The 14,157-nt window shown below is 40.0% G+C and overlaps 1 protein-coding gene across 3 annotated transcripts in view; it reads left to right on the top strand.

The window, feature by feature from the left end:
• Positions 1-14,157, top strand: part of SORCS3 (sortilin related VPS10 domain containing receptor 3) — a 278,287-nt gene that overhangs the window by 165,346 nt on the left and 98,784 nt on the right. For all 3 annotated transcript variants that reach the window (XM_021399905.1, XM_021399907.1, XM_021399906.1), the window contains exon 5: positions 8,590-8,663. In XM_021399905.1, coding sequence (XP_021255580.1) covers positions 8,590-8,663 — 74 coding nt within the window. The remainder of the gene's footprint in view (positions 1-8,589; positions 8,664-14,157) is intronic.

The raw sequence follows: 14,157 nt of genomic DNA, 5'->3' as shown, positions 1-14,157 counted from the left end.
AAAGGCATATATCATGCAATAAAGCACATTTAAAAGAAAAATCTTCCCATCAGTCATGTAGTTCCCATTCAGTTCCCCTCATTGTTAAACTTTTGGAATATAAGCACTGAATGAGCTTCTGAAGAGGTACAGTGTGGATGCCCCCATAGCAAATAAAATTTTCCATTTGGGGTAGGAGAGCACAGAGCTCCCTGGTGGAGCACCTGGTGGATTCAGTTAGCACAGACCTCAGACCAGTATCTGCTCGATGATGTTTTTAAGCTGAGAAGAAACTGGGCTTCAAAGGGACCAGCTCGGCTCAGAGTGAGAAAAGTCAGCAGCCATAGAGCTGACTCAGTCTTTTGTCACTATTAAAGAGCTGATCCTAGGGAAAAAGGGAGTGAAGCAGCAGCTGGAACAGGCCTTTCTCTGCCTCTGGATGCCAGTGGGAGAAATGTTAGCAAAAGCATCACCTAGGGTGATTTGTGGACCCTGGTACCAGGAGGTGGCTCTGCCACCTCCATCCCATTCTGATCTCACAGTCCCAGTGTTGTCCTTTTCTTCCCTTGCATCCCTGCCCCTTCACTGTCTAATCTCACACTCTGCTCTGCATCACTGATGTGGGAAATCAGGTCCCCATGCACCACACCTTGCTTGCTTTGTGTGCTAGGTCTCTTTCTGTTCTTAGACTCTGGTAGGGTTCTTTATCAGTTCCAGGTTCTCCCCTCCCCCCCCCCCCCCCCAGTATCTGCAGTTTTCAATAAAGTTTATTAACTAAACTTTAGTTACAGAGGGATTGGTGGCAGCAAGTTACTCAACCTTAGCCCTCCCCTAGACTCCAGAATTAATTCTGGAGTGTTTGAAATGGCAGAAATTAAGGAATAGTAAAGGAGTCAAAAAAGTGAGCTTTCATTCAAAATGGCATTTCTATTTATAGTACCCTCTGCAAGTTGTTAAAACTAAAATATTTATCTGAGATGTACTTTGAGTGACCAAAAATGAACATGATTTTTCATCCAAATCTTTAGTTAAAGAGAAAAAATCTGAAAGTAATGCTTTTCATCTTGGTTCTGGACAAGTTCAGCATTTTTGGGGCTGGGAGAGAAATTAGAGGAAAGAGAGGCTCTTTTCACCCAGGACTGAAGCATGCCTTAATGTCTTTAGTGACACACATTTATGTCATCACTCCTCTTGCAGCTCTATCTGGACTTCTTGTTCCACTGCAAACGAGTCATGCAGTGGAAAAGCAAAAGATATGCTGTGCTCTCAGCAGAAATGGCATTTTTTTTGGCGGAGTATACTCAGTACCAATTAGGCTTAAGAGAAATTGCAATGTGAAGGTTTTTGAGGAGACATTTTTTTCTACCACCATAATCCAGTTACCGCTTTATCTTGGAAGTGAAGGGGAAAAGCAGAGAGAGGGAAGTCTTGCTTTGAGCACCTGCTTTAACCAAACTCAACTACTGTGAGTGGACTCATCAGATGAAAGCACTTATGTATTTAACTGTAAAACCACGAAATGTAAGATTGGTGTACTGTCTGGTTGGTTTATAAGCCAGGTCTGGATTGAGCTGTATAATTACAATGTAAAGTTCAACATTTCCAAAGTTTTGGGGGTTTGCTCAGAAGGTCCCTGACCAATTTTTTATAATGGTGTAGTTGGAGTGTCTTTTTTCCGAAGAACCACTTTTGCCAGCCAGCATGTGAAATATTTCAGTAAAAGATTTTAAAGTGCGAAGAAAAATTCCCATCTTCTGATACTTTTTTTTTTTCTGTATGAGAGAGAGGATACAAATACATCTAATATTTAATTTCTCTCTAGACCAGATTCTCATCAGAAGAGTCTGTTTCCATTGTGCCTTTTCCTGTATAACATCTATAGCAAAATGAGCGGCTCTGGTGGGTCTTGGGCATGCAGCACTCTGTGGACACATTCTTTATTCATGCCTAACAAAGTCTGGTTGCTCTGTGCTAGAGAGGAGCCTTGGGCTCTAATGAATTGTCTTCATGCAACCCTTAATCACCTGGAAAAGAAATCAAAGCGTAGAGATAAACTGGTCCATTTGTTTTCATTACAATTACTAGTTTTTACAACTCTGTGTAAACAAAGTCCATAAATATGGTGCTGGTAGATTTCTTTTGCCTAAACTCAGCTCCACCAGCTGCTATGTTAATGTTTTGGCTCAGGAAGCAGGATGTATTTATTGTTTTTTTTAGTGTGGAGCTGACAAGGATGTCTTACTGGACAGCTTGTGGCAAGAGAAGAAAATGAGAAGCTCTCATTAACCTTCTCTGGAGGTCCTGAAGAACTTCCCAGCTTTAGATTTTCTGTGCAGCCCCAGCAAAGCAAGGTGGTATGGAACAGGTATTTCCCTGGGAGGTTGTGAAAGGAATGAGTACAGATGGTGTCATTATTCTTGAGCTGGACATCAGCTCGAATATGACAGAAGCCTTCGTGTCTCATTATGGTTTCTGCTTGACATTGTGGAGGTGCCTCACGAAAGCTCATGAATGAGAAGTAGTAGAGATTGTCACAGGGATTCAACTGGAGCTGAATGAGAAAGACACCATTTTCAAACAGTGAAACAATGAAACAAACCAAAAAAGAAATAGTATTTTGGCAACTTGGAGTGTCAGTGGTAAATTCAGCAGAAAACATGGTGGCTACATGGATTTCATCTTCAGATGCAGTCTTACAGTTGTTGACTAGAGATGGGTATAATTTTAACGATGAAAGAAATAACAGAACTGTAATTATATCTCATGTCCTTTTACTTGCTGGAGCACTTATCTCTGACAGTACAGACCCCTTTATTCATTTACTTTTGTCAAGTAAGGGCAACCATATTAGTTCATTCCTACATCTAATTTTAGTTGCGAAAAAAACATCTTTCTTTGCAGTGGTTGAAGTGAGAATCATCCATCTATCCTGTACAGAATGTTGTTCCAAGATATTTCAAAATGTTTCCTCTCCTGAAGTATGTAGGTACTTAATCTGCCTTTAGAAGAAGCCTGATGTTGTCATCTCCTGAAACATCCTCACTGCAGTTTGAGTTGATTATGTACAGCTATATTCCTCCACATGGTGAATCTTCTCTGGTTGCTTTTAGACAGGGCTTCTTTGTTCTGTGCTATCAAAGCTGAAAAGTACTGTGACTTTCTCCTGCAGAAAGCTCTTTTTCGTTCTAGAAATGAACTTTCTGACATATTAACGATAGCCCCTTCTTCCCCTTTTGTAATTTCATTTGTAACACAGTGTAGACAGAAAACACATCTTGCAAATTTCTGAGTAGTTAACGTTTTCTCAATTTCTGAGCCTTTAAATCTTTTCCAGTAGTTGTGATCTTTTTCTTACTTTTCTGAGTTAAGTTTTGCAGATCACTTGCATGCAGTCCGATTTCCTACAGAAATGTTGACCTGATTTTATTTTTCCTCTGTCCCAGTTGGATTTCTTGGCAGGAATCCTCCAGACATTCTGTAGCTATTTCCCACCAGCTCTAGCTAAGAAGGTGTTAGCTTGCTTTTGTGCTATTCTGGTGTCAGAGCCATCTTTTCACAAAAGCAGTCCAAGCTACTGTTTGGGATCATGCTTTTCTGAGCACATGGCCGGCCTGTCTGGTCTGCCCCTCCTATCATGTTACTGCATATCAGCTGCTGCCCAGTAATTACCCCTAGGCTGACTTTCACCCTGCTGGATTCATATGAATATATCATGCCATCTTCAGCTGGACGTATTGTCTTGAGGGGGGAAGCATCATTTTGTGCGTAGTATATGAATTGTTCTTGTACGTACATATAGTCCAGCTGTTATTGCTCACTCTATCTGACACCATTATTTGCAAGCTCCAAATGCACTCCAGGGTTGGCTGGCAGGCATGGAACTATTGAGATTCTTTCCAGATGTTTGTTCAGGCCAATAGTCCTGATTTCATAGCAACGAAGAGTGATTTTATTTGGATATCGGCTTTTTATGTGTTTGTGATGCCCTAATTCCTCTTTTATGTTTGAGCAAGAAAGCATATCAATATCAAATTTTATGAATTTATTTAGTCTGTTGTATAGATTGAGAAGCAACAGACATGACATCTCCAGTGTTTTTGCTGTGGTAACCGTACCCAGACTATCGTATGCTGACCCTTCCCTCACTCCTGCTGAATCTTCAGTCTCCTGCCTGCTTCACATGAGGACCAGGCAAGTCAACGTGGGCACAGGGAACCTAATGTGCAATCTGTAGTGGGGGCACCTCCGTCTGCACTAGTCAGTGGGGGCTACTTTTAGTGTCTATGGAGAGAAGTGGAGGTTTCTAAGGCATGAGTAATCAGCCATTTCAGAAGTGTATTTTGGTATAGGAATTGAGCTTTGGAAGTATCTGCTTCGTGCCTGTTTAAAAATGACCCTTGGTGACTAGCTCACGAGTGACTAGCATCTGAGTGACTAATGTCAGGGGACTGATCTGCTCCGTTTATTTCCAGGCTTTTCCTTCTTTGCTCATTTTTTCCCAGTCTCTTCAAGTGGCATTTAAGTCAACCAGTTTCTCACACTGCTTCTGTTTTGAGAAGCTGGACTTGAGCAAAATATCTACTTTTTTCTAGCTATTACTGAGAAAATAAAGCATCCCAAACATATGATCCCAGCCTCAAACAATATCATGCAAGCAAAAGTTGTGAGCCACCCTGAGAGTTTCTACTGGAGATCTAGAAGAGCGTGGAGACTATTTTCATATGCAACACCGTGTGCGTGTGTGTATGTATAAGATCTTTCCTTTCCAGCTGAGTTGCTCTGTTTCTGGCAAGTTGTACACGTTCATGGCCTAGAATGTGACATTAGGGATAAAGGTCCCTTTTTAAAGGTCTTGCTGCTTATCTCAGGAAAAAAAATATCCGTATTAAATGAAATGTTGTAAGCATTACTGGAATTTGAAGGAGTCTGCTTTTGGCAGCTGCTTATTCAAACAGCCGTTGCTGGGATAGGCCAAGTGCTATGGTGGTGGTTACTGAAGTGCTTCTGTGGTAGGTGTAGGATGGTGAGTTTGTCTTCGCATTAAAAATTCAATTTTGTCACTTTTTCCACAGACCAGGACTTAGTCCTTCTGCTTTGGGTTCTGCTTCTGATTGATTTACTCCTTAGTCAAGGCCTCTGCGTGGTACTTTTCAACTGTGTCAAGGCATAAGAACCAAGTTTCAGTGAGGCTCAGCCCGTCCAAACACTATGACCTGCAGTGGGCTTAATTTTCCATTAATCAGCGCAGGTCAGATAACACAAGGTAGCTGCAAAAAAGGCATATGCTCATGGCACACTGAAATCCATATGTCTTGTGAGCTGATGTGTTGGAATGGTCTGGAAGGTGGAAATGCCAAAGATTATTTATCACTGAGGAGCCAGGGCAGGGCTTTAAAAAGGGAAAATCTTGGCACCATGCAAACCTCATTTCCTTCCATCACTTGGTATTCAGCCTTAGGTCAAATTAATCTCTATTGAAATCTGCTGTACTTGCCACTAAATTTGTTGTCTCATCTAAAATGTATCTTTTCTCCCATGAAGGGAGAGGAATGGAAGGCATATATGCATACTAGAAAGGTCTTTATTATGTGTTTTATTTAGTTATTCAGTGTTAACTTTTGCATCTGTATATAATACCATGCAAGTGAACTGGTCTGGGGATACCCTTCAGGAGTTTGTTGTCATACAACAAACAGCTTTAAGACTTAATCATCTGGTTAAAATTCAAAGTGGATGTCTAAAATAAACAGGAGAATAAATAAATACAAGTTATTCAAATTAATAGTTTAAGAATGCATAGAAGGAGAGTGTCTACTTCTTTAAGGGTATCTGGTCAGAAAGGAGATCCATGAAGCAGGTAGGACACCCAGGGGCTGGGTGGATGTGGTGGGTGGACAGAAGGGCCATGCCAGGTACTAGAAGGTTCAATGAATACGTATCCTCCTTATCTCTCTGTCTCAAATCACCTAAAGGCTGCAAATACAATTTAATCTTTCTACCATCAGTCTGTCTGAGATTTAATAGAAAGAAGGGAAAAAGTACTCAGTAGTTGGTCTCTGGTTTTTAGCTTGATAGAGAGAACGATGTTCCCTGAATGAGGCACAGTGGGAGAGACGAGTAGCTAGAAAGAGATTGTGCCTCCTGCCACTGAGCTATCTGTAACTACTGCTGTTAAGGAGCTGTGAAAGGAAAAGAAATGCTAGGGGCAAAAGATAAAAGAGAATCTATGGAAATGGATATAGTTTGCTAATCCTTTGTGCTCATGGTGAGAATGGTTAATCTGTTATGGAATACAATAAGGTTGCTGGTCCCACTTACTTATGAACAGGAGTTACTGAGGCTATGATTTGTAAAGCATCATGGATCAATCTGCAAATTGTACATGTGGTCAGGATAGGGAGGAGAAGTTGTTTCATGTGACTGGTGCAACTGAGTCTGTGTGAACAAGTCCTCATATGTGTGAAACCGTGTTAAATGACACAAGGAATATTGCTGGCAGGTACCAGGCTAATGCTAAGGCAGAGTTCTAGTGCTGTCCAGTTTTACTCCTGGACTGTGAATTTTCAATAACTCTCTGTAAGAACAATGCTAATCAGGATGTTCCCTCAGAAGGTAGTTATCTTAATATTGATGTTGAATTAATAAGTCTATTCTTAGGTTTAGATAAGGAATCCTCTTTTCCCAGTTCCTTTAATAAAAAAAAAGAAAGAAATAATAATAAAAAATCAATGCTTTATTTTGTATCTAAGGATAATTATTTTGGGAGCAGAGGTTTCTCTACTTGCTTTTTTTTTTTTTTGAGCTATCACTGTGATGGGTGACCAGAAAAGGAGAGGAGGTCCAGATAACGTAGTTTTATAGTGCTGTATCTTATCTGGTGACAATGCCAAAGAAATAAGGCCAGATAGGAAGTCTGATCTCCTGTAGAACACAGATCAGAAAATCTTTCCTAATAATTCTTACCACAAGCCCAATGATGTTGGCTGAAGCGAAGTCTGCAGAAGTAGAGCTCATTTTGACTTGAAGATTGGAGGACACCTGTTTCTACTCCACAATGTGCTTTATTCACTGACAGCTTGAGCTATCAGTGCCAGAAATGTTCTCAATTTGCAGAAAAGCAAAAATCTGATTCTTTAGTCTTTGCAGAACTAACTGTGTTAGATGTTTGATGAGTCTCTTTTTGAGTTTTCTTTTGCTAGTTATGCAGTGCAGAGACTTGACTATGTGGTCACGTGCAAACACAGTAAGAATTAGTTAGCTGCCTTAAGGTGCAGACACTGCTTTAACAGTCCTTCCCTGTCTCCTTTGGTAAATTGTTCTAGGGTCCTACTCTGATGTTTCTGCTGGGTCCTTGTGGTCAAAGATACTGATCATTCAGGAAATTTCAGTGCTCAGTGCAAGCACGTATGGTTTATCTCCCAGACACAGTTATCCATCATAGCATAGCCACAGTTCACATCGCGAGGTTGTGAACCCTTCTAATCTGAACATGGTCCCGCCTCCTATTTTTAAATTCAGTTACTCCAAAGCAAATGCACAACCTTAACTCAGATGCTATCATTTTGCCATTAAGAACCTAAAGTTTAAATGTTACAAACATATAAGTTTCTTGGCTCTGTTATCTACCTGCTTAGCCTGCAATCAACCCTTATTCTGTTAAACCAGAATTTATTTCAAATGGAATTTATTTGAAGTTCCCTTCAAAACACTGTTATTTCTCCATGAATGTAAAGCAGAGTAGCTATTTCTGAAAGTGTAGTTTATTTCTAAAAAGAAAAAAAAATCTCAAAGTTGCAGGAATACAGCTTATGCATGGAATTGATTATGAGTGTGTGGGTGATAAACTAATTGGAGGATGGTGTTTGTAGTGTTAAGCAGAGTACATGCGAAGTGAACCTGTGTCTGAGACTGTGTGGAATTGCATTAGAATTAGGTTGCTGCACCTTTTGCTACCCAGAAAGACACAGATCTATTATTAGATTGAAAATTCAGCATTCAGGAAGTTTTATTTCACTATCTTGAATGTTTAACTGCTTGACCAGATGGATTCCTAGCCTATCTGAAAATTTAGACCTTGCTTGTTCTGTACATGGAAGCTGTAAATTAGAAGTTTCATATTCTTTCTTACACTGGAGAGGGATGTAATCCTCACCATAAAAAGAAATCACAGCATGATGTTGAGTATAGAGCCACCATCTACCATATCATAAGAATGTTAACTAATCTCATTTATCTTTCATTCTAACCAATGATAGGAATTTACATGTCATCCATCACCTGCTTCCTGTTGGGCTGAAAAAGCTGGGGGACTGCCAGCTTTCTCAAATGGCAGCCAAAGAGAACGTGCTGACAGCGGAATTAGGAAGCACAAAAATGTTTGAAAATGTTTTGGAAGAGCCAACCTGTTTTTAGTCTCAGTAGTGCAGTTTCGGTTAAATATGAGAGGAGGAGATTGTCTTATTAGCCATCACCGGCAGTGAGACTGATAGATAACTGTGCAGTACAGTCCTTTCCTATTCTTTAATCTGAGCAAATTCTAATTCTTTATGGAGCAGCAGCCCTTCCTTTTCTTGCTCAAAGTTTATGCTTCTCTCTCTCTCTGTCTTTCAGCTGTACAGTTCTACAGACTTTGGAAGAAAATGGCAGCTCATGCATGAGAGGGTCACTCCAAGCAGGTTTTACTGGTGAGTTTTGCCTCTGACCTTGTTTGCTTTCAGCATATCATAAAGAGGTGAAGGGTATTTAATTTGAAGACATTGGTTGTTTTACCAGAACACAAAATATGCTCTTGATTTTGGTTATGATTAACATTGTATGCTCATTCCATAGTATATATCTTGCAGAGCTGTAGGTGCATGTCTCCATGTTTTTACCACTTTCTTGCACAGTATCACCTGGTGTATTCAGGAGATTAATACAAGTCTTTTGGTAACTGCAGAACTCCTACTTCTTTTTTCATATAGCTGCTCACACTAACAGAAGAACTGCCCCAGTACTTCAGTGGTAAATCTATGATCATTAGACTGTCTCTTTTTTCACTCTTCTGAGATCTTCTTTGACCTGCAACACAACCTTTGCACAGAGTCAGCCACTCTGACCTGCCTCCTTGTGCGAGCCTTTGGGAGAAAGAATGGCTCAGACTCTGCTTTGAATCACCCTCTAAGGAGCCAGTTTCTTCCTACAGACTTGTGAGAGCCCAGGATGTGCAAAGTGTTTGCTAAAAATTTGCTTTGTGACTCTCTTTCTTTCCTCTTCCCAACTGTTAGTATCCAAAATTGGAAGAGTGTCTTAAAAACAGAAGATGAAATATACTTAGTTCCTATCTCCAGGCTCCTCTTTTTCAGATGCTGCTTTTCCAAACTTCTCCACCAGTTGAAGGCTCAATAATTGACTTCAGAGAGGGAAAAGAAACCAGCGGTATTCTTCTGTAGTTAAATCTAGGGTTTGGGGGTTGAATCAGTATAAATATTGTACTACGTGCTAGATAATGCAGTGAATGTGAGTATGTAGAAGTGCTGATTTACAGTATCTGTGAAAAGTCAAATAAGTGCCTTGTCCTTAACGCCAAAAAGATGTGATTTTTAAGGAACCAGAGGCCCTTATTTTGAAGAGTCAGTAATAAAAAGGACTTGGATGATTTAAGTATTGAATCCTTCTTGTGAAGAACAATGTAAATATTTTAGAGTGAAATCCTCATTCTTGCTCATCATTAAAAATGCCTGGAATCCATGCCAAAATGTCTACAGATGGAATTTGCAGTATTTCCACACCTTGCAATGGAGAAAGATGTCTCTCAGGTTTTTCAAATTGTGCAGGTCCTTCTGCTAGTCTCTTTAAGCAGCTTTAGTTTCCCAAATTTAAAAGATGGCTTTTTTGTACCATGTCTGATTTGTCTCTGTGTGCCTTTGAATTTTGGACAGCGAAAGGAGGTGTTTGAACAGGTAGGAAAGGAAGTTGCAAGATTGTAAGTCCCTCAGGCCTGCAAAATATAACAAAGATCTACGCTCTTTTCTGACCATGTCACTGTGGACATTTTGGTAGTGAAGGAAAGGTGGTTATATTCTCCTGGTTCTGGTGACAGATAGTTAACTGACTTATCAAAAATTGTTTGATTTCATCATTTGTGCCTATGGGCACTTGACACAGATGAGCATAGAACTTCTCCAGACGCATACTTCTGTGGAGTAGAATAGCTGGTCCTATGGCATAGATGTACCCTACCCTTCAAACAGCACAGCTGAGCTTAGAGGAGTGACTTTCTTAGTAGAAAACATGCAAGGGCTGACCTGACCTGTGAATAAAACAGACTCTTTCTAAAGGCAATGCTGTTGGTGATGTTGGTTTTGTTTTGTTTTGTTGTTGTTTTTTCTTAATAATAATGGTTAATGGATTATCTCTGTCCATTTGACTCCCAAAGCTGTAGATTTTTCTACAATTTGCTTTTCATGCAGTCTCTTCACTGTGTAGTTTAAATGCTCTTTTTTATCATTGCACTGAAAAAAGCTTCTGTTTCAATTATCTCTTTCTCTTAGAAAACATAAAAGTCTTCTGTTGTTAAAACTGATATGGCACAGATCTAGAAATCTTTATTCCACTCAGAAACAGTAGAATCCCATTGACAATATACTTTCCAAGAGAGTGAATTAGGTTTTTCCCAGAGTGAGACAGATTTGAACCAATTCGTAGTGCAGGGGTCAGAGATGTTGAAACTTTGGAACATAATAACTCCCCTTAGCTGTCTGGTTTTTTCCTTTTGTCCTTTCTTTTTAAAGCTGCAAACTCTGCAGCTTAGCTCTGGCTTGTAAGTAGTGTACAAAAAAGAAATGTGAGAACACTGTAGCTCAAAAATTTGATGATTTCTTTTTTATTAGATTATGGAAGAAGGAGAAAGGAGACATAGTTTAAGTTTCAGAGCCACTACTCAGTGGCCTTCATCAGCCAATAAACTACTCGTTATCAAATGTATTAACTAAAATTTCCAGGAAAGGTGAACTAATGATGAGGAGATACCAAAATCAGTGGTTAGTTGTTTACTTGTGGCGCTCTGTGTTTACTTATTAGCAGGGGCTCCTGTAAACCTCCTCCATCAAATGAATTGATTGTCTGATTTGAATGCAGTTGATCTTGTCTAAGGTAGCCTCTGTCTACCATTTTTTCTTCAAAACATGATTTTCATCTCTCAGACTGAATGAATAAGTTTGTGAAGACTGTAATCCTCACCTGGTTCATAGGATAAGTCAACCTGATAGGGAGAGGTCTTATTTTTCTCTCTGAGACCTTTCCAAATAATTATACCTTCCCTGAGAAAGCTCAAATAGAGAGACTTTAAGGCCAGGAGGAAATTACAGTTGTATCAGAACTGTTGAGGATGGAATGTGAATTTTCACTCAGTCTAGTGAGCAAGAGCTCTTTGGTAGTCCTAGATACACAAGTCTTCCTCTGTGTTTTGCTGTAGCTCTGTCAGGCTGTGCCTGTAATGGCTCCATGCTGGTCAAGAGCAAAGTCCTAAGCTGCAATATTGGCCTGTGGCTTTTTATCCTGGCTCTTACTTTTGACACTTTTTCCTTAGTCTCAGACTTCAGTGCTGATCATTGTGTTCTCATCCCATATGGGTATCACATGTACTGCAGCTTGTGGGACATTTCTCACCACTTCCTGCATCCAGCTCTGAGTTTGTCCATATGCTGAAATTCTTATCTGGGCCACTTGTAGTTACAAAAACTAGGATGTGAGTTCTCTACTTCTGTAGTAATGATTCATTTGTTAGCTACACCCACTGATGGCAGTGGCACAGCTTGAACAGAATGTGTTACTTGATATGATTACAGGCATCCAAATTTGGTTCCCACGTGCCTTGGCCTCAGATATTTTAATAATTTAGGATTCTGTAAGGCTGGAAATAGGAGCTTATGCTAATGTGCTACAGAAATTCCCAAATCTTTCATCACACAATGAAGTGACTCAAGATAAAGAACTTTCCACTCATGCTGATTCCAGTTAGAGGCATACTCAGTGCTCTTTTCTAATACGTATTTCTTCAGTTGCCTGTTGGCCCTGCTTTTTTTTCACATGCTGTGATGTAAACACCTGTGCTGACATGTGGAATGTTATAAAAAGTACAGTCCATATTTTGTATGGTAGGAACTCTGTGGAAGTTTCCTTGACTATGAAACCACATGGTGTGTTCTGTACTGAATAAGGATAAGGACAGTCAAGTCCTTTGAGATCTCAAGTTGCTTTGCTGCCTCTGTCTCTCCCTTCGGTGGGACATTAGGACTAACCAGATGGCAAGACAACGATTAATGGGGCATTTGCCAAGCCTTGCTGAGTACTTAGCTGGACCGTGTCCTGTTGGGTGACTCAAGATGCCTTTGCCTTCTAACCCCTTGGGTAAGATAGAGATCGGAGAGCACAGCTTTTCCTTGCTGGCTGTAATGGTTGAAGTACTCAAATATTGTCATATCAAGTGCTGCATCACTGCATATCCATGAATGAATTACAAATACTCAATGACACTAGAGAGTTAAAAGATACTTCAGTGGCTTATACAGTCCTTTTATTGTCTTATGATTTTATTCTTTAAAATGCAGTGTTCCACAAGGTGACCTATGTTTTCTGACTAGTCAGCTAAATGGCTGTCAATATCATATGCTGTCCGTCTGTCTTTGGAGGCCCTGCCTATGTTTGCTGAGCAGACACAGTGACCGCCATCCTGTGTGGATGTCATCCTCTCCTGCCACTCTCTATGCTAATGAATGAGGCCTCTGGTTGTTTTGGTATCAGTGAGTGCCGGTCCCAGTTGTTTTGAACTCCAGGGATTAGAACCTAGGAGAAGGAAAGAGACTGTGATTTACCTTGGATCATGTTTTGGAGTTGTGTGTTTTCTGTCAGTTGTTTGAGGTACAAGACAGAAGGGCTTGAAGGCCTTTTCATCGTGCTTTGGATAGAAACAGTGATAAAGTTAGCCAGTGTTTTTTTATGTGTTTGCAGCTTGAATTTTGTGAAGACTATGGCAGAGGGTGATATGGATATCTGAGAGCAAAGTAGCAGGAGATAAGGAAGTTGTATCAGTGTTTCAAAAGGTTACAGATCTGCAGATGGGCAGAGGTTTGTGTGTTTTTATTCCTCAACTCTGTGGGAGCTCTAATATTTCCTAATCCCTGTGCCAAATTGGGTCCACATGGACTGTTTCAGGAGCCATTCCAGAAGTGATATTTGGATACAGCTAAGGTTAGCTTTACTTCACTTGTTTGCTAGTGATTAAATGGTTAGTCAAATATGTGCCTGTCTCTCTTGTAAATCCCACTAATCATTAACTACCAGATGGTGTCATTGCATACTGCTTGGGAAACATCTCTGAAGTTTTTACAGCCAAATTTAGTGTTAAGAAAGTACAGTTTTGTAAATGTCAAATTGACTATAAATTAATCCTGCAGTAGTGTTTTTTGGAGTTAAAACAATACTGGACTTGGAGCTATGAATAAAAAAATAAATAAATCCAGTTTGCCAGCCATTGGTAACACTGCCTGTAGCCTCATGGAGGCATATACACAGTGCTTATTCACTTTGACTACGTGTTGAGGACTGAACAGGGACCTATCACTCCTGTAAGCTGCCCTGGGTTAATGACTCATTTGCCTGTGTTAAGGGACTCATTTACTATGTCCTGTGGGTGGGAGCACCTGGAAAAGGTTTTCGTCCCAGAGAGTGATGCTAACATAAATCCGGAGTATGCTATTCAAGCCACCATGACCAGTAACTGAACTAGGTAGGATAATTTTAAAATTCTAGTCTCCAGCTCTGTAATTAGGGTTGAGGAGAGAGACCTTCTTAAAAGGTCTTGGCATATATTGAAAGATTTCTTGCAGGGACACATTACTTAAAGATCACAACATTGTGGTAATAATAAGAGCAATTTTATTTTCATCTTCATTCAGAAGATGAACAAATGGGGTAACTATGAGGACAGCGATTTTCTTTTCATTCTGTGTGCTACAGTTAGTGCAGTTGGCAATACAGATTTTTAATGTTTCCAAATATTAGATTGTAGCTGACTAGCTTGTGATTACGCAGTATGTCAGTGGCAGAGATAGAAAAGAAACTTGGATGTAAGAGTTGGATGCATTTTATTGGCTGAAACATTTTGTGGCTTTTTTGTTTGTTTCTTTTAAGTTTCAA

This window comes from Numida meleagris, chromosome 5 (genome assembly GCF_002078875.1).
Source record: "Numida meleagris isolate 19003 breed g44 Domestic line chromosome 5, NumMel1.0, whole genome shotgun sequence".
In the NCBI taxonomy this organism is placed as follows: domain Eukaryota; kingdom Metazoa; phylum Chordata; class Aves; order Galliformes; family Numididae; genus Numida; species Numida meleagris.
Note: the sequence above shows the minus strand (reverse complement) of the source record. Positions and strands in the feature narration are given on the sequence as shown.